A 22,171-nucleotide genomic window follows, 5' to 3' on the forward strand; every position below is an offset into this window, starting at 1 on the left:
ATGCCTAGAACAGATTAACTCGGTGGCACTCGATGTATGCACAAGGCTTATTCCTCTAAGAAAAAGGAGGAGTAGATGTAAAATAGAAAGAGACAGGCGCTCCCTTTACAGGCGACGGAAAAGAATAACAGAGCGGCTAAAAGAGGTCAATATATCAGAAATGCGCAGGGAGACACTGGTCAGAGAAATAGCAAGCATCGAACTTAAGCTAAAAGAATCCTTTAGGAGTCAGGAATCGCGGGAAGAACTAAAAGCCATAAATGAAATCGAAAGAAACCCAAAGTATTTCTTCTCCTATGCCAAATCAAAATCGAGAACAACGTCCAGTATTGGGCCCCTACTTAAACAAGATGGGTCCTACACAGATGACAGCAAGGAAATGAGTGAGCTACTCAAGTCCCAATATGACTCAGTTTTTAGCAAGCCGCTAACCAGACTGAGAGTCGAAGATCAAAATGAATTTTTTATGAGAGAGCCACAAAATTTGATTAACACAAGCCTATCCGATGTTATCCTGACGCCAAATGACTTCGAACAGGCGATAAATGACATGCCCATGCACTCTGCCCCAGGGCCAGACTCATGGAACTCTGTGTTCATCAAGAACTGCAAGAAGCCCCTATCACGAGCCTTTTCCATCCTATGGAGAGGGAGCATGGACACGGGGGTCGTCCCTCAGTTACTAAAAACAACAGACATAGCCCCACTCCACAAAGGGGGCAGTAAAGCAACAGCAAAGAACTACAGACCAATAGCACTAACATCCCATATCATAAAAATCTTTGAAAGGGTCCTAAGAAGCAAGATCACCACCCATCTAGAAACCCATCAGTTACACAACCCAGGGCAACATGGGTTTAGAACAGGTCGCTCCTGTCTGTCTCAACTACTGGATCACTACGACAAGGTCCTAAATGCACTAGAAGACAAAAAGAATGCAGATGTAATATATACAGACTTTGCAAAAGCCTTCGACAAGTGTGACCATGGCGTAATAGCGCACAAAATGCGCGCTAAAGGAATAACAGGAAAAGTTGGTCGATGGATCTATAATTTCCTCACTAACAGAACACAGAGAGTAGTCGTCAACAGAGTAAAGTCCGAGGCAGCTACGGTGAAAAGCTCTGTTCCACAAGGCACAGTACTAGCTCCCATCTTGTTCCTCATCCTCATATCCGACATAGACAAGGATGTCAGCCACAGCACCGTGTCTTCCTTTGCAGATGACACCCGAATCTGCATGACAGTGTCTTCCATTGCAGACACTGCAAGGCTCCAGGCGGACATCAACCAAATCTTTCAGTGGGCTGCAGAAAACAATATGAAGTTCAACGATGAGAAATTTCAATTACTCAGATATGGTAAACATGAGGAAATTAAATCTTCATCAGAGTACAAAACAAATTCTGGCCACAAAATAGAGCGAAACACCAACGTCAAAGACCTGGGAGTGATTATGTCGGAGGATCTCACCTTCAAGGACCATAACATTGTATCAATCGCATCTGCTAGAAAAATGACAGGATGGATAATGAGAACCTTCAAAACTAGGGAGGCCAAGCCCATGATGACACTCTTCAGGTCACTTGTTCTATCTAGGCTGGAATATTGCTGCACTCTAACAGCACCTTTCAAGGCAGGTGAAATTGCCGACCTAGAAAATGTACAGAGAACTTTCACGGCGCGCATAACGGAGATAAAACACCTCAATTACTGGGAGCGCTTGAGGTTTCTAAACCTGTATTCCCTGGAACGCAGGAGGGAGAGATACATGATTATATACACCTGGAAAATCCTAGAGGGACTAGTACCGAACTTGCACACGAAAATCACTCACTACGAAAGCAAAAGACTTGGCAGACGATGCACCATCCCCCCAATGAAAAGCAGGGGTGTCACTAGCACGTTAAGAGACCATACAATAAGTGTCAGGGGACCGAGACTGTTCAACTGCCTCCCAGCACACATAAGGGGGATTACCAACAGACCCCTGGCAGTCTTCAAGCTGGCACTGGACAAGCACCTAAAGGCAGTTCCTGATCAGCCGGGCTGTGGCTCGTACGTTGGTTTGCGTGCAGCCAGCAGCAACAGCCTGGTTGATCAGGCGCTGATCCACCAGGAGGCCTGGTCACAGACCGGGCCGCGGGGGCGTTGACCCCCGAAACTCTCTCCAGGTAAACTCCAGGTATTGCTTTACTGCCCCCTTTGTGGAGTGGGGCTATGTCACCATTTTCATTATATGTATATCTTTATATGATGAATTAGTTTGGATGGTTCACCATGGGTAACGACCAATTTATGACTCACGAAATCGTAATGACACGATTGCAAACAAACCATACCACGGACGGGGATAGAACCCGCGTCACCTGTGCACTACTCTCCCCACAAGGGAGGTTCCTTGACGCTGGTGAGGGGCTCTTATCTTGGGAATTGGATCTGTGCTCCAGTTCCCTAAATTAAGCCTAAATACCTTCCATTCCCACCCCCCACATGAACTGCATAATCCTACGGTCTTAGCGCTCCCCCATGATTATAATAATCTGCACTACTCGCCTGACGCCAGCTGACGTCAGGGGTAAGAGGTGTAGGTTAAGCAGAACAACACCTGTCTCAGTCTCGAGGTCTTCCTTTCCTGTTCATTTACTTTGAATAAGAAACTACCTGGAACACAGCATTATTGCTCAGTCTGCAGAAAGTGCGAGTACTTGTGATACTTTCACTTAGTAGAAGCTCTCTTGTGTTGAAGACCAGTTACACTGCTCAAATTATAAGTGTTTAAAACATTGATCGTCTCAGGAAATTGAGACTGTGTATCTTTATCAAATCTAAGTTTAAAAACGCAGTCAGCCAGAATGGACGACATTGTAACTATATGTGATTATAAGTCTGTTAAAGTGCTTGTGTCTAATTGATAAGTAAAAGGTACCATTAAAGTACCTTAAGATCATAAAGTAATATACGTTATATTAAAAGGTATATTTTATATTTTTTTTTATTTCCTTAATACCAAGAGATTGAATTATATCAATATATATAATTTCTTATTACGATTTCCCATGTGTATATTTCATGACTCACGAAATCGTAATGACACGATTGCAAACAAACCATACCACGGGTTGGATTTGAACCGGCGGTCAGAGAGTCTCAAAACTCCAGACCGTCGCATTAGCCACTGGACCAGCTAGTTACAATAAAATTCGTCCAACTAGGTATATTTCTACACCATAGGAAGGTTAGCATAGGGGACTTGAGCTAGAGTTCGTCACGGCCACGCTAGCTGGAGATTCGTCTGTAAAAACTTGCACTTGTGGTCACAGTGGTGCCTATGCTAACCTTCCTATGGTGTAGAAATATACCTAGTTGGACGAATCCTATTGTGGCTAGCTGGTCCAGTGGCTAACGTGACGGTCTGGAGTTTTGAGACTCTCTGATCGCGGGTTCTATCCCAGGCCGATCTAGTTCACATTACCAACGATCTAGTTCACATTACCAACGATCTAGTTAACATTACCAACGATCTAGTTCACATTACCAACGATCTAGTTCACATTACCAACGATCTAGTTAACATTACCAACGATCTAGTTCCCATTACCAACGATCTAGTTAACATTACCAACAATGTACTTCACATTACCAACACTGTACGTCACATTACCAACACTGTACTTCACATTACCAACACTGTACTTCACATTACCAACACTGTACGTCACATTACCAACACTGTACGTCACATTACCAACACTGTACTTCACATTACCAACACTGTACTTCACATTACCAACACTGTACTTCACATTACCAACACTGTACTTCACATTACCAACATTGTACGTCACATTACCAACACTGTACTTCACATTACCAACACTGTACTTCACATTACCAACACTGTACGTCACATTACCAACACTGTACTTCACATTACCAACACTGTACTTCACATTACCAACACTGTACTTCACATTACCAACATTGTACGTCACATTACCAACACTGTACTTCACATTACCAACACTGTACTTCACATTACCAACACTGTACTTCACATTACCAACACTGTACGTCACATTACCAACACTGTACTTCACATTACCAACACTGTACGTCACATTACCAACACTGTACGTCACATTACCAACACTGTACGTCACATTACCAACACTGTACTTCACATTACCAACACTGTACTTCACATTACCAACACTGTACTTCACATTACCAACACTGTACGTCACATTACCAACACTGTACGTCACATTACCAACACTGTACGTCACATTACCAACACTGTACTTCACATTACCAACACTGTACTTCACATTACCAACACTGTACTTCACATTACCAACACTGTACGTCACATTACCAACACTGTACTTCACATTACCAACACTTTACGTCACATTACCAACACTGTACGTCACATTACCAGCACTGTACTTCACATTACCAACACTGTACGTCACATTACCAACACTGTACTTCACATTACCAACACTGTACTTCACATTACCAACACTGTACGTCACATTACCAACACTGTACTTCACATTACCAACATTGTACTTCACATTACCACTACTGTACTTTCTCAGCTTCCTTGGATCAGGAACCCTTCACTAGACTCCACCAGACCCTTATTAAAGACTAATAAATTACCATTAAGAAGAGAGGCGGTAACACAGTCCTTCACACACGACCACTCAGACGCTACTGCTGTCACCACCAGTCTGCAGGTGCTAGTATGTCTCAGGATAGTTGTTGCTAGTATGTCTCACGCTAGTTGTTGTTGTTGCTAGTATGTCTCACTCTAGTTGTTGTTGTTGCTAGTATGTCTCACTCTAGTTGTTGTTGTTGTTGCTAGTATGTCTCACGCTAGTTGTTGCTAGTATGTCTCACGCTAGTTGTTGTTGTTGCTAGTATGTCTCACGCTAGTTGTTGTTGTTGCTAGTATGTCTCACTCTAGTTGTTGTTGTTGCTAGTATGTCTCACGCTAGTTGTTGTTGCTAGTATGTCTCACGCTAGTTGTTGCTAGTATGTCTCAGGCTAGTTGTTGTTGCTAGTATGTCTCACGCTAGTTGTTGTTGCTAGTATGTCTCACGCTAGTTGTTGCTAGTATGTCTCAGGCTAGTTGTTGTTGCTAGTATGTCTCACGCTAGTTGTTGTTGCTAGTATGTCTCACACTAGTTGTTGCTAGTATGTCTCAGGCTAGTTGTTGTTGCTAGTATGTCTCACGCTAGTTGTTGCTAGTATGTCTCACGATAGTTGTTGCTAGTATGTCTCACGCTAGTTGTTGTTGCTAGTATGTCTCACGCTAGTTGTTGCTAGTATGTCTCAGGCTAGTTGTTGTTGCTAGTATGTCTCACGCTAGTTGTTGTTGTTGCTAGTATGTCTCACTCTAGTTGTTGTTGTTGCTAGTATGTCTCACTCTAGTTGTTGTTGTTGCTAGTATGCCTCTAGTTGTTGTTGCTAGTATGTCTCAGGATAGTTGTTGCTAGTATGTCTCACGCTAGTTGTTGTTGCTAGTATGTCTCAGGACAGTTCTTGTTGTTGCTAGTATGTCTCAGGACAGTTCTTGTTGCTAGTATGTCTCACGCTAGTTGTTGTTGCTAGTATGTCTCACGCTAGTTATTGTTGCTAATATGTCTCAGGACAGTTCTTGTTGCTAGTATGTCTCAGGATAGTTCTTGTTGCTAGTATGTCTCACGCTAGTTATTGTTGCTAGTATGTCTCACTCTAGTTGTTGTTGTTGCTAGTATGTCTCACGCTAGTTGTTGCTAGTATGTCTCACGCTAGTTGTTGTTGCTAGTATGTCTCACGCTAGTTGTTGTTGCTAGTATGTCTCACGCTAGTTGTTGCTAGTATGTCTCACGCTAGTTGTTGCTAGTATGTCTCACTCTAGTTGTTGTTGCTAGTATGTCTCACGCTAGTTGTTGTTGGTAGTATGTCTCACGCTAGTTGTTGTTGCTAGTATGTCCCACGCTAGTTGTTGTATCCAGTATGTCTCACGCTAGTTGTTGTGGCTAGTATGTCGCACGCTAGTTGTTGTTGCTAGTATGTCTCACGCTAGTTGTTGCTTGTATGTCTCACGCTAGTTGTTGTTGCTAGTATGTCTCACGCTAGTTGTTGCTAGTATGTCTCAAGCTAGTTACTGTTTCTAGTATGTCTCACGCTAGTTGTTGTTGCTAGTGTCCCACACGCTAGCTGTCGTTGCTAGTGTTCCACACTCTAGTTGTTGTTGCTAGTGTCCCACACGCTAGTTGTCGTTGCTAGTGTCCCACAATCTAGTTGGTGTTGCTAGTGTCCCACACGCTAGTTGTCGTTGCTAGTGTCCCACAATCTAGTTGGTGTTGCTAGTGTCCCACACGCTAGTTGTTGTTGCTACTACCCCACACGCTAGTTGTTGTTGCACCGACAGCGTCGTTGTTGGTGTAGCAACGGACACCAAGTCGTTGTTGGTGTAGCAACGGACACCAAGTCGTTGTTGGTGTAGCAACGGACACCAAGTCGTTGTTGGTGTAGCAACGGACACCAAGTCGTTGTTGGTGTAGCAACGGACACCAAGTCGTTGTTGGTGTAGCAACGGACACCAAGTCGTTGTTGGTGTAGCAACGGACACCAAGTCGTTGTTGGTGTAGCAACGGACACCAAGTCGTTGTTGGTGTAGCAACGGACACCAAGTCGTTGTTGGTGTAGCAACGGACACCAAGTCGTTGTTGGTGTAGCAACGGACACCAAGTCGTTACTGGCACCAGCATTCAAAAAAATCTTCTTTTTTGTACTAGTATCATACAAGCTCGCTGCTAGCACTAGTATCATGCAGACTTTGCTTGCACTAGTATCATGCAGACTTTGCTTGCACTAGTATCATGCAGACTTTGCTTGCACTAGTATCATGCAGACTTTGCTTGCACTAGTATCATGCAGACTTTGCTTGCACTAGTATCATGCAGACTTTGCTTGCACTAGTATCATGCAGACTTTGCTTGCACTAGTATCATGCAGACTTTGCTTGAACTAATATTATGCAGATTTTGTTTGCACTAGTATCATGCAGACTTTGCTTGCACTAGTATCATGCAGACTTTGCTTGCACTAGTATCATGCAGACTTTGCTTGCACTAGTATCATGCAGACTTTGCTTGAACTAATATTATGCAGATTTTGTTTGCACTAGTATCATACAGACTTTGCTTGCACTAGTATCATACAGATTTTGCTTGCAATAGTATCATGCAAACTTTGCTTCACTAGTATCATACAGACTTTGCTTGCACTAGTATCATGCAGACTTTGCTTCACTAGTATCATACAGACTTTGCTTGCACTAGTATCATGCAAACTTTGCTTCACTAGTATCATACAGACTTTGCTTGCACTAGTATCATACAGACTTTGCTTGCACTAGTATCATGCAGACTTTGCTTCACTAGTATCATACAGACTTTGCTTGCACTAGTATCATGCAAACTTTGCTTCACTAGTATCATACAGACTTTGCTTGCACTAGTATCATACAGACTTTGCTTGCACTAGTATCATACAGACTTTGCTTGCACTAGTATCATACAGACTTTGCTTGCACTAGTATCATACAGACTTTGCTTGCACTAGTATCATACAGACTTTGCTTGCACTAGTATCATACAGACTTTGCTTCATTAGTATCATACAGACTTTGCTTGCACTAGTATCATACAGACTTTGCTTGCACTAGTATCACACAGACTTTGCTTGCACTAGTATCATACAGACTTTGCTTCATTAGTATCATACAGACTTTGCTTGCACTAGTATCACACAGACTTTGCTTGCACTAGTATCATACAGACTTTGCTTCATTAGTATCATACAGACTTTGCTTGCACTAGTATCATACAGACTTTGCTTGCACTAGTATCATACAGACTTTGCTTCATTAGTATCATACAGACTTTGCTTGCACTAGTATCACACAGACTTTGCTTGCACTAGTATCATACAGACTTTGCTTGCACTAGTATCACACAGACTTTGCTTGCACTAGTATCATACAGACTTTGCTTCACTAGTATCATACAGACTTTGCTTGCACTAGTATCACACAGACTTTGCTTGCACTAGTATCATACAGACTTTGCTTCACTAGTATCATACAGACTTTGCTTGCACTAGTATCACACAGACTAAGATTGCTTTAGTATCACGCAGACTGCTTGCACTAGTATCAGACTTTAATTGCTCTAGTATCATACAGACTTTTTTTGCACTAATATCGTACAGACTTTGCTTGCTCTAGTATCATACAGACTTTATTTGCACTAGTATCATACAGACTTTGCTTGCTCTAGTATCATACAGACTTTGCTTGCACTAATATCACACAGGCTATATTTGCGACAGTCATACAGAATATGCTTGAACTAGTATACAGACTATGCTTACACTATTATCCTACAGACTTTGCTTGTACTATCATACAAACTATGCTTGCACTAGTGCCATACACACTATGCTTGCTCTAGTATCACACAAACTGTTTGGATAGCATCATACAGACTTTCCTTCCAATAGTAGCATACAGACTTTGCTTGCAGTAGCGTCACACAAACTTTGCTTCCAATATACACTTTGTTTGCCCTAGTATCTTATAGACTTTACTGGCATTATGATACTGACATTGTTTGCACTAGTGTAATGAAGACTTTGCTTGCACTAGTATCATGCAGACTATGCTTGCACTACCATCATATATACTTTGCTTTCACAAGCATCATATAGACTACGCTTGCGCTAGTATCATACAGACTTTGCTTTCAGTAATATCATACAGACTGTGCTTGCACTTTGGATCCTATAGACTTTGCTTCCACTAGTATCGTAGAGAACCTTTGCTTGCACTAGTATCATACAGACTATGGTTGCACTAGTTATATAAGGACTATGCTTGCACTAGTTACATACAGACTATGCTTGCAATAGTATTATACAGCCGTTGCTTGCAGTATCATACAGACTTTGCTTGCAGTATCATACAGACTTTGCTTGCACGACAATAGACAACACAGTTAATGTAAGGAGCCCAAGACCCCTCACTGTCTTCAAGAAGGTGCTGGACAGGCACCTAAAGTCAGTACCAGACCAGCCAGCCTATAGTTCGTAAATCGGGTTGCGTGTGGCCAACAATAACAGCCTGGTTGATCAGGCCCTGATCCACCATGAGTCCTGGTCACAGACCGGGCCGAGGGGCCCGTTGATCTCCTAAACTCTCTACAGGTATATTCCAATTTACGGAATTCATGAACCTTGTTCCTAGGCCAGAGTTACTAAAATTATCTGTATTTATTAGTTATCAGTCTTGACTTCCTAAGTAGTCGGTTGATAGACAACAACCACCCTGGGAGGTACTACCGTCCTGTGGCAGTAGGTTGGTAGACAATAACCACCCAGGGAGGTATTACTGCCCTGTGGCAGAACGTTGGTAGACAACCACTCTGGGAGTTACTACCGTCCTGTAGTAGGAGATTCGTAGACAGCAACCATCCAGGGAGGTACTACTGTCCTGTGGTAGTAGATTGGTAGACAACAACCACCCAGAGAGGCACTACAGTCCTGTGGTAGTAGGTTGGTAGGCAACCACAAAGGGAGGTACTACCGTCCTGTGGTAGTAGGTTGGTAGACAAAAACTACCCAGTGAGGTACTACCGTGCTGTGGTAGTATGTTGGTAGACAACAATCACCCAGGAAGGCACTGCCGTCCAGAGACAGTAGGTTGGTAGACAACAACCACCCAGGCAGGATCTACTGTTATGTTGTAGTAGGTTGGTAGACAACCACCCAGAGAGGTACTTCCGTCCTGGGGTAGTAGGACGGTAGACATCAACCACCAAGGGAGGTACTACCGTCCTCTGGTATTAGGTTGGTAGACAACAACCACACAGGGAGGTACTACAGTCCTGTGGCAATAGGTTGGTAGACATCTACCCTGGGAGGTACTACCGTGCTGTAATAGTAGGTTGGTAGACAACAATCCAGGGAGGTGCTACCGTCCTGTGGTAGTAGGTTGGTAGACATCTACCCTGGCAGGTACTACCGTGCTGTAATAGTAAGCTGGTAGACAACCACCCAGAGAGGTACTACCGTCCTGCTGTAGTAGGCTGGTAGACAAGAACCACCCAGAGAAGTACTACCGTCCTGTGGTAGTAGGTTGGTAGACAGCAAGCAAAGGGAGGTAATAGCGTCCTGTGGTACTAGATTGGTAGGCAACAACCACTCTGCGAGGTACTACCGTCCTGTGGTAGTAGGTTGGTAGACAACCACCCTGCGAGGTACTACCGTCCTGTGGTAGTAGTTTGGTAGGTAACAACCACTCTGCGAGGTACTACCATCCTGTGGTATTAGGTTGGTAGACAACAACCACACCAGGGAGGAAGTAACGTCCTGTGGTAGTAAGTTGGTAGACATAAATCACCCAGAAAGGTACTACCGTCCAGTGATAGTACGTTGGTAGATACCAACCACCAACGGTGGTACTACCATCCTGAGGTAGTAGGTTGGTAGGCAACAACGACCCAGGGAGGTACTGGAAATAAATGGTATAAAATACCGACACAATGGCAATATAAACACAAATGCAGTATAATGTGATCCTTTATTGACTACGTTTCGCCCACACAGTGGGCTTTTTCAAGTCACAAACAGAACTACCTGGGGTGAAAGGAACGCGAGTATTTATAGTCCGGCTGAGGTCAGGTGAAGAATGCTGCATCTGATGATGTACCGAGTGGGGTTATAGAGTCTAAAAACTTGGGTAGCTTGGAAAGGAGATTGGATAAGTTAGTGAGCAGACCTTCTACAGTGTTCTTATGTGGGATAGCGATGAAGAAGTTTCTTGGCAAGTGGTTCAGCTATGTTATAGAAGCCACTATTCTGGTTGAAGTTGTCGGATATAGAAATAAGTGATGATTCCAGGATTCTTCGGTATTGAGTGTTGTCTTCTGTGGCGATAAGTCTTGAGTTTCTGTAGTTTATCAAGTGGTTGCGTGAATTACGGTGTTGTACGCAGGCATTCCTTGTGTCGTCAGACCTGCTTGCGTATTGGTGTTCTGAAATACGTGTTTGGAGGTCCCTTGATGTTTCGCCCACGTATAACTTGTTGCAGTCATTACAAGGGATTATGTATACCCCTGCAGAGGATGGAGGCTTGTCCTGCCTACTACTGGTGATGTCCTTGATGGTCGTGGTTGTGGAGGTAGATACTTGGAATGATGTTTTGGCAAAGATGTTGGAAACATGTTTGGCAATGGAGTTGGTGGGAAGGACTATGTATCTCTTCTCGGCAGTGTCTTCTCTGGGTGTGTTGAAGATGTTTAATGCTCGCCGTCTGCAGTCTCTGATGAAGTGACGAGGATAGTGGAGTTTAGAAAATATTTGTTCAATTATAGTGCATTCTTCCTCAAGGAACTCGTTGCTGCAGATTCTGAGTGCACGCAGGAAGAAGCCTATAATTACACCACGTTTGGTTTTGGTGTCTTGGTGAGAGTAGAAGTGGAGAAGATCGTTTTGGTTGGTGGGTTTTCGATAGACTTTAAAACGAAGTTCGTGGTCAGCTTTGCAGAGCAGGACATCAAGGAAAGGAAGAGTGTTGTCGACTTCTTCTTCAAGTGTGAACTGGATTGAAGGCTCGACCTGGTTGAGCTTGTCTTGGAGAGCTTGAACGTTGAAGCGTTTAGGAGTTATGAGGAGAATGTCGTCAACATAACGAAGCCAGGTGACAGACGAAGGAATAATGGTGGAGAAACGTTCGGCTTCTAGATGTTCCATGTATAGGTTCGCCAGGACTGCACTGAGTGGCGAACCCATGGGTAGTCCAAAAGTCTGCTGAAAGAGGTGATTTTCGAAAGAGAAACACGTAAAGCCAACACATAGTTCAACAGTTCAACAAGGTCGATGAAATCGCTGGCTGGAATGGGAAGATCAAGTGAATCGTCAATTTTCCTGCGCAAGAGATCGATGGCTTGTGTAGTAGGTACTTTGGTGAATAGGGAAGTCACGTCAAGGTTGGAAAGTTTCTTGTTCCTGATGTTGATGTTGCGAATGCGATTAAGAAGATCACCTGAGTGTTTGAGATGTGCTGGACTGATAGTGCCCAAGAGTTTAGAGAGGTGTTTGGCGAGAATTCCTGAGAGCTGGTGGGGAGCACTGCCTATTCCCGAGGATATGGGCCTCAGTGGGATACCAGGTTTGTGAGTCTTTGGCAGGCCGTACATTCTGGCAGGTCTGGGGTTGCTGGGCATGGTGTGCAGAAGTTTCTTCCCTTGTTCTGAGCCCCTCAGAATGCGGCGAGTCCTTTGACTGAAGCCCTCAGCTTAGGCCTCAAATTCGCAACAGGAATTACGAAACCAAAACAAGACCTCAATTTCATCGCCAAAAACTACAGACACAATGACTCCGACTTCCAAAAAGGCTATCTTCAAGGCATCATCTCAGCAGCCATCTCAACACGCAGCTCCCCAGTCATACCTCGACGTTACATCAATGCACTCAAAATTTTAGCAGAAGACACGACCATCAGGGTCACCACCGCTGATAAAGGAGGTGGTGTTGTTATCATGAACACTGACGATTACAGGAACAAAATGCTCAATCTACTTAATGACCCAGATACCTACAAACCTCTCACAACTAACCAAGTGGACAACCTTACTAAAACTTTTCTTCAAAGGACTCGCCGCATTCTGAGGGGCTCAGAACAAGGGAAGAAACTTCTGCACACCATGCCCAGCAACCCCAGACCTGCCAGAATGTACGGCCTGCCAAAGACTCACAAACCTGGTATCCCACTGAGGCCCATATCCTCGGGAATAGGCAGTGCTCCCCACCAGATCTCAGGAATTCTCGCCAAACACCTCTCTAAACTCTTGGGCACTATCAGTCCAGCACATCTCAAACACTCAGGTGATCTTCTTAATCGCATTCGCAACATCAACATCAGGAACAAGAAACTTTCCAACCTTGACGTGACTTCCCTATTCACCAAAGTACCTACTACACAAGCCATCGATCTCTTGCGCAGGAAAATTGACGATTCACTTGATCTTCCCATTCCAGCCAGCGATTTCATCGACCTTGTTGAACTATGTGTTGGCTTTACGTGTTTCTCTTTCGAAAATCACCTCTTTCAGCAGACTTTTGGACTACCCATGGGTTCGCCACTCAGTGCAGTCCTGGCGAACCTATACATGGAACATCTAGAAGCCGAACGTTTCTCCACCATTATTCCTTCGTCTGTCACCTGGCTCCGTTATGTTGACGACATTCTCCTCATAACTCCTAAACGCTTCAACGTTCAAGCTCTCCAAGACAAGCTCAACCAGGTCGAGCCTTCAATCCAGTTCACACTTGAAGAAGAAGTCGACAACACTCTTCCTTTCCTTGATGTCCTGCTCTGCAAAGCTGACCACGAACTTCGTTTTAAAGTCTATCGAAAACCCACCAACCAAAACGATCTTCTCCACTTCTACTCTCACCACGACACCAAAACCAAACGTGGTGTAATTATAGGCTTCTTCCTGCGTGCACTCAGAATCTGCAGCAACGAGTTCCTTGAGGAAGAATGCACTATAATTGAACAAATATTTTCTAAACTCCACTATCCTCGTCACTTCATCAGAGACTGCAGACGGCGAGCATTAAACATCTTCAACACACCCAGAGAAGACACTGCCGAGAAGAGATACATAGTCCTTCCCACCAACTCCATTGCCAAACATGTTTCCAACATCTTTGCCAAAACATCATTCCAAGTATCTACCTCCACAACCACGACCATCAAGGACATCACCAGTAGTAGGCAGGACAAGCCTCCATCCTCTGCAGGGGTATACATAATCCCTTGTAATGACTGCAACAAGTTATACGTGGGCGAAACATCAAGGGACCTCCAAACACGTATTTCAGAACACCAATACGCAAGCAGGTCTGACGACACAAGGAATGCCTGCGTACAACACCGTAATTCACGCAACCACTTGATAAACTACAGAAACTCAAGACTTATCGCCACAGAAGACAACACTCAATACCGAAGAATCCTGGAATCATCACTTATTTCTATATCCGACAACTTCAACCAGAATAGTGGCTTCTATAACATAGCTGAACCACTTGCCAAGAAACTTCTTCATCGCTATCCCACATAAGAACACTGTAGAAGGTCTGCTCACTAACTTATCCAATCTCCTTTCCAAGCTACCCAAGTTTTTAGACTCTATAACCCCACTCGGTACATCATCAGATGCAGCATTCTTCACCTGACCTCAGCCGGACTATAAATACTCGCGTTCCTTTCACCCCAGGTAGTTCTGTTTGTGACTTGAAAAAGCCCACTGTGTGGGCGAAACGTAGTCAATAAAGGATCACATTATACTGCATTTGTGTTTATATTGCCAGGGAGGTACTACTGTCCTGCGGCTGTAGGTTGGTAGGCAACAACCACACAGGGAGGTACTACCGTGCTGTGGTAGTAGGTTGGTAGGCAACAACCCCTCAGGGAGGTCCTACGGTCCTGTGGTTGTAGGTTGGTAGGCAACAACCACACAGGGAGGTACTACCGTGATGTGGTAGTAGGTTGGCAGACAAAAACCACATAGATAGGTACTACCGTCCTCTTGTAGTAGGTTGGTAGACAATATCCGCCTAGGGATGTACTACCGTCCTGTGGTGGTAGGTTGGTAGAAAACAACCACCCAGGGAGGTACCAACGTCCTGTGGTAGAAGGTTGGTAGTCGACATCCACCCAGGGAAATACTACCGTGCTGTTGTAGAAGGTTGGCAGACAGCAACCACCCTGAGACGTAGTACCGTCCTGTGGAATATGTTCCTTTACAGCAACCAACCAGAGAGGTACTTCCGTCCTGTGATAGTAGGTTGGTAGACAACAACCACCCAGGGAGCTACTACCGTCCTGTGGTAGTAGGTTGGTAGACAACGACCACCCAGGGAGGTATTACCGTCTAGTGGCAGTAGGTTAATAGGCAACAACCACCCAGTGAGATACTACCATTCTGTGGTAGAAGGTTGGTAGACAAACACTCCAGGGAGGTGGAGTTAGTACGTCCTGTGATAGTAGGTTGGTAGACAGCAACCACTCTGGGTGGTACTACCATCCTGTGGTAGCAGGTTGGTAGACAAGAAACACCCAGGGAGGCACTACTGTCCTGTTGTAGTAGGCTGTAGACAACAAAATCCTAGGAAGGTACTACCGTTCTGTGGAAGTAGGTTGATAGGTAACAACCATCCAGGGAGGTAGTAAAGTCATCTGGTAGTAGCTTGGTATACAACAACCACCCATCTTGTAGTAGTAGGTTGGTAGAAAACCACCCAGGGATGTACTACAGTCCTGTAGTAGTAGGATGGTAGATAACAACTACCCAGGTAGGTACGTCCGACCATTTGTAGTTGATTGGTGGATAATAAAATCGTAGGGAGGTGCTATCGTCCTGTGGTGGTAGGTTGATAGACAACAACCACCCAGTGAGGTACTACTGTCCTGTGGTAGTAGGTTGGTATACAACAACCACCCTTGGAGGTAGTACCGTCCTGTGGTAGTAGGTTGGTAAACAAGAACCTCACCAGGGAGGTAGTACGTCCTGTAGTAGTAGGTTGGTAGACAGAAACCACCAAGGAAGGTACTACCATCCTGTGGTATTAGGTTGGTAGACAACCACACCAGGGAGGTAGTAACGTCCTGTGGTAGTAGGTTGGTAGACAGAAACCACCCCGTGAGGTACTACCGTCCTGTGGTAGTAGGTTGGTAAACAACAACCACCAAGGGAGGTAATACAGTCCTGTGGTGGTATGTTGGTAGACAACAACCTCCCAGGGAGGTACTACTATCCTCTGGTAGTAGGTTGGTAGACAACAACCACCCAGGGAGGTACTTCAGTCCTGTGATAGTAGGTTGGCAGACAACACCTACCTACGGAGGTACTACCGTGCTGTAGTTGTAGGTTGGTAGACAACAACCACCCAGGAAGGTGCTACCGTCCTGTGGTAGTAGGTTGGTAGACAACAACCACCCACAGAGGTACTACTGTCCTGTTGTAGTATGCTGGTAGACAACAACCACAAAGAGAGGTAATACCGTCCTGTGGTAGTAGGTTGGTAGACAGCAACCACCCACGGAGATACTAGCGCCCTGTGGTAGTAGTTTGGTAGGCAACAATCACCCAGAGAGGTACTACCGTCCTGTGGTAGTAGGTTGCTAGTCAACAACCACCCAGGGAAGTACTGCCATCCTGTAGTATTAGGCTGGTCGACAAAACCCACACCAGAGAGGTAGTAACGTCCTGTGGTAGTAGGTTGGTAGACAATAAGCAACCAGGAAGGTACTACAGTCCTGTGGTAATACGTTTGTAGACAACAACTGCCCAGGGAGGTACTACCGTCCTGTGGCTGTACGTAGTCAGGCAACAACCACCCAGGGAGGTCCTACGGTCCTGTGGTAGTATGTTGGCAGACAACAACCACCCAGGGAGGTAGTACTGTCCTGTGGTAGTAGGTTGGTAAGCAATAACCACCCATGGAGGTACTACCTTCCTGCGGTAGTGAGTTGGTGACGACATCCACCCAGAGAGGTACAACAGTCCTGTGGTTTTAGGTTGGAAGACAACAACCACCCATGGAGGTACTGCCGGCCTGTAGTAGTAGGATGGTAAACAACAACCACCCTGGTAGGTATTACCGTACTATGGTAGTAGGTTGGTAGGCAACAACCACCCAGGAAGGTACTACCTTCCTGCGGTAGTGAGTTGGTAGACGACATACGCCCGGAGAGGTACTACTGTACTGTGGTTTTAGGTTGGTAAACAACAAGCACCCATGGAGGTACGATCGTCATGTAGTAGTAGGTTGGTAGACAACAACCACTCTGGAAGGTATTACCATCCTATGGTAGTAGGTTGGTAGACAACAACTACCCAGATAGGTAATACCGTCCTGTGGTGGTAGGTTGATAGACAACAATCACCAAGTTAGGTACTAACGTCCTGTGGTAGTAGGTTTGTAGACGACATCCACCCAGGGAAGTATTACCGTGCTTGGTAGTAGGTTGGTAGACAGCAACCACACAGGGACGTAGCACCGTCCTGTGTTAGTATGTTGATTTACAACAACCAACCAGAGTGGTATTACCGTCCTGTGATCTTAGGTTGGTAGACAACCGCCCAGGGAGGTACTACTGTCCCGCCCTATTAGGTTGGTAGACAGCAACAAACCAGGGAGGTACTGCTGTCCTGTGGTAGGAGGATGGTAGGCAACAGCCACCCAGGGAGCTACTATTGTCCTGTGGTAGTAGGTTGGTAGAAAACAACCACCCATTGAGGTAGTACCGTCCTGTGGCAGTAGTTTAGTAGGCAACAACCACCTAGTTAGATACTACAACCTGTGGTAGTAGATTGGTAGACAATGACAACACCAGGGAGGTAGTACGTCCTGTGATAGTAGATTGGTAGACAGCAACCACTCAGGGTGGTGCTACCATCCTGTTGTAGAAGGTTGGTAGACAACAAACACCCAGGGAGGTACTACTGTTCCTTGGAAGTAGGTTCGTAGACAACAACCAACCAGGGAAGTACTACCGTGCTGTTGTAGTAGGTAGGTAGACAGCAACCACCCTGGGACGTAGTACCGTCCTGTGGAAGTATATTGGTGTACAGCAACCAACCAGAGAGGTACTACCGTCCTGTGATAGTAGGGTGGTAGCCAGCCGCCCAGGGAGGTACTGCAGTCCTGTTAGGAGGTTGGCAGGCAACAACCACCCAGGGAACTGCTACCGTCCTGTGGTAGTAGGTTGGTAAACAACAACCACCCAGGGATGTATTACCGTCCTGTGGCAGTGGGTTGGTTGGAAACAACCACACCAGGTAGGTAGTACGTCCTGCGGTAGTAGGTTGTTAGAAACCACCCAGGCCGGTACTACTGTCTTGTGATAGTAGGTTGGTAGACAGCTACCACCCAGGGTGGTACTACCATCCTGTGGTAGTAAGTTGGTAGACAGCAAACACAAAGGGAGGTACTACTGCCCTGTGGTAGTATGTTGGTTGACAACATCCTCCCATGGAGGTACTATTGTCATGTAGTAGTAGTTGGTTGGTAGACAACCACCCAGGAAGGTTCTACCATCCTATGGTAGTAGGTTGGTAGACAACAACCACCCTGGAAGGTACTACAGTCCTGCCTTGGTTGGTAGACAACAACCACCCTGGGAGGCACTACTCTCCTGTGGTAATAGGTTGGTAGACAACCACCCAGAGAGATACTACCGTCCTGTGGAAGTAGGTTGGTAGACAACAACCACCCAGGGAGGTACCACAGTCCTGTGGTAGTAGGTTGGTAGACAACAACCACCCATTGAGGTACTACCGTCTTGTAGTAGTAGTTTGGTAGACAACAACCATCCAGGAAGGTTCTACCATCCTATGGAAGTAGGATGGTAGACAACAACCACCCAGGAAGGTACTACAGTCCTGCCTTAGTTGGTTGGTAAACAACAACCACCCTGTGAGGTACTACTCTCCTGTGGTAGTAGGTTGGAAGATAACCACCCAGATAGGTACTACCGACCTGTTGCAGTTGATTGGTAGATAATAAAACCTAGAGAGGTGCTACCGTTCTGTGGTGGTAGGTTAGTAGACAACAACCACCCAGGAAGGTACTACTGTCCTGTGGTAGTAGGTTGGTATGCTACAACCACCCAGTGGGGAACTACCGTCCTGTGGTATTGAGTTGGTAGACGACATCCACCCATAGAGGTACTACCGACCTGTTGTAGTTGATTGGTAGATAATAAAAGCCCAGGGAGGTGCTACCGTGTTGTAGTATTAGGTTGGCAGACAACAACCACTCAAGGAGGTACTACCGTCCTGTAGTAGTAGGTTGGTAGACAACAACCACCCGGGGAGGTACTACCGTCCTGTGGTAGTAGGTTGGTAGATAACAACCACGCAGGGAGGTACTACCGTCCTGTTGTCGTAGGTTGGTAGACAATAACCGCCTAGGGATGTACTATCGTCCTGTGGCTGTAGCTTGGTAGACAACAACCACCCAGGGAGGTACTACCTTCCTATGGTAGTAGGATTGTAGACGACATCCACCCAGGAAAGTTCTACCTAGCTGTGGTGGTAGGTTGGTAGACAGCAACCACCCAGGGAGGTAGTACAGTCTTGTGGATGTATGTTGGTAGATAACAACCAGCCAGAGAGGTACTGCCTTCCTGTGATAGTAGGTTGGTAGACAACCGAGCAGGAAGGTACTACCGTCGTGCGGTATTAGGTTGGTAGACAGCAACCAACTAGGGAGGTACTGCCGTCCTGTTGTAGTAGGCTGGTAGACAACAACCACCCAGGGAGGTACTACCGTCCTGTGAAAGTATGTTGGTTGACAGCAGTCACCCAGGTAGGTACTACTGTCCTTCCATATGAGCGGGAAATGTAAGCCTGTAAGTGTTTTACATGCTGGTAGGATTGCTGGTAATTTTTTTCCGTCTGATGAACAAGCAAGATATTAGGAAAAGTTATGTTACTTGTACTTACACTTATGTCACACTATTCTTGCATGTACAAGCATATATATACACGCCCCTCTTAGCTTTCTTCTATTTCCTTATTAGTTCCTGTTCTTGTTTATTTCCCCTTGTATCCATGGGGAAGTGGAACAGAATTCTTCCTCCGCGAGCCATGCGTGTTGTAAGAGGCGACTACAATGCCGGGAGCATGAGGCTAGTAACCTCTTCTCCTGTATATATTACTAAATTTAAAAGGAGAAACTTTCGTTTTGCCTTTTAGGCCGCCCCGCCTGGTGGGATGCTCCAGGTGCGCTGAAAGATCGGTCTTCACTTGCCGAGTGGGAAATTGAGAGAGTTTCTCGCATTGTCTAGTTAGCCAGCGATATCTCTCTGGGATCACCTAGCTACAGAGCCTGTTGTAACCGTCTGGGATCATTTAGCTTCGGAGCCTGTGGTAGCCATCTGGGATCACTTAGCTACGGCCTGTTGTAGCCATCTGGAATCATTTAGCTGCAGAGCTTGTGGTAGCTATCTGGGATCACTTAGCTCTGAAGCCTTTGGTAGCCATCTGGGATTACTTGGCTATGGGGCCTGTGTTAGTCATCTGGGATCACTTAGCTAAGCTACGAATCCTGTGGTAGCCATCAGGAATCACTTAGTTACGGATCCTGTGGTAGTCATGTGGGATGATTTAGCTAAGGACAAGGTCCATATTGAAGTGCATGAGGACGGAGGATCCTCTTGTCATATCACGCCAATGATGATTCTCTTCAAATCACTTGTCCTGTTTCTAGGCTGTGGTATTATAAACCCTACAAACCCTGAGAATATACAGAGAATGTATAAGAACAATAAAACACCGCAGTTGCAGTTACCTACAAATGTTTAAGTCCTTTGATCTGTACTCCTTGTAACGCAGGCAAGACAGATACGTCATAATATACACCTGGAAAATCCTAGAAGGAATAGTCCCAAATCTGCATAATGAAATAACCTCCTACTAAAGCAAAAGACTCGCAGGCAACGCAACATTCCTCCAATGAAAAGCAAGGGTGCCATCAGAGATAAGACAATAACTGTCAGGGGCCCAAGACTGTTCAACTGCCTCCCAGCATATATAAGGGGGATTACTAACAGAGGGGGCTGGACAGATAATTAAAGTCTGTACCAGGCCAGCTGGGCTGCTTTCTACGTTGGATTACGTGCCGCCAGCAGCAACAGCTTGGTTGATCGTGAGGCCTGGTTATGGACCTGGCTGCGGGGACATTGACCCCTGAAACACCCTCTAGGTAGTTCCTGTAGCTTCCACAGCTACAAATGTGCTCGTGAAGTACAGTGTAGGCATTGTACTTCCCATTTCCAGGACTCAAGTCCGGTTACGTAAAATAACCGGTTTCCCTGAATCCCTTCACTAAATATTACCCTGCTCACACTCCAACAGCTCGTCAAGTCCCAAATACCATTTGTCTCCATTCACTCCTATCTAACACGCTCACGCTATATATATATATATATATATATATATATATATATATATATATATATATATATATATATATATATATATATATATATATATATATATATATATATATATATATATATATATATATAGCGTGAGCGTGTTAGATAGGAGTGAATGGAGACAAATGGTATATATATATATATATATATATATATATATATATATATATATATATATATATATATATATATATATATATATATATATATATGTCGTGCCGAATATGTAAAACTGGTCAATTAGCAAGAACTCATTTAAAATTAATTCCTTTCTGAAATTTTCTCTTATACGTTTAAAGATATATTTTTTCATTAATGTTAATGTAAAAATTTATAATTTTGCATCAAAAGAATCTTAGAAAACTTACCTAACCTTATTATAACAAGCGCAATTTATTTTAGTCTAACCCAACTAAATATATTTTAGATTTGTTTACAATAATTTAATACTAATCAAACACAGTGAAATATATTTTTTTTCGTTAGGTTCAGAATGATTTTGGCGAAATTATTGCATACACAAATTTTCACTTGTCCTATATGGCAAGATGAGCGTTGCTATTTAAGCCAAGATCGCAAGTTCTGCCTATTCGGCACGACATATATATATATATATATATATATAGGCAGAACTTGCGATCTTGGCTTAAATAGCAACGCTCATCTTGCCATATAGGACAAGTGAAAATTTGTGTATGCAATAATTTCGCCAAAATCATTCTGAACCTAACGAAAAAAAATATATTTCACTGTGTTTGATTAGTATTAAATTATTGTAAACAAATCTAAAATATATTTAGTTGGGGTAGGCTAAAATAAATTGTTCTTGTTATAATAAGGTTAGGTAAGTTTTCTAAGATTCTTTTGGAGCAAAATTAAAAATTTTTACATTAACATTAATGAAAAAAATATATCTTTAAACGTGTAAGAGAAAATTTTAGAAAGGACTTAATTTTAAATGAGTTCTTGCTAATTGATCAGTTTTACATATTCGGCACGACATATACATAGTTTATTATTGTGATATATAATGAAATGCGGTACGATAAAATGGAGGGCTGAAAACTACCATGCACTGGCTGGCAGCTTGCA

At 44.4% G+C, this 22,171-nt stretch overlaps 1 protein-coding gene across 1 annotated transcript in view; it reads right to left on the reverse strand.

The window, feature by feature from the left end:
* Window positions 1–4,755, reverse strand: part of Naglu (N-acetyl-alpha-glucosaminidase) — a 443,026-nt gene extending 438,271 nt beyond the window's left edge. The window contains exon 1 of the mRNA XM_070091031.1: window positions 4,672–4,755. Within this exon, the coding sequence (XP_069947132.1) occupies window positions 4,672–4,674 (3 nt within the window). The 5' untranslated portion in view covers window positions 4,675–4,755. The remainder of the gene's footprint in view (window positions 1–4,671) is intronic.
* Window positions 4,756–22,171: the final 17,416 nt, after the last annotated feature.

This window comes from Cherax quadricarinatus, chromosome 33 (assembly GCF_038502225.1).
Source record: "Cherax quadricarinatus isolate ZL_2023a chromosome 33, ASM3850222v1, whole genome shotgun sequence".
Taxonomy (NCBI): Eukaryota; Metazoa; Arthropoda; class Malacostraca; order Decapoda; family Parastacidae; genus Cherax; species Cherax quadricarinatus.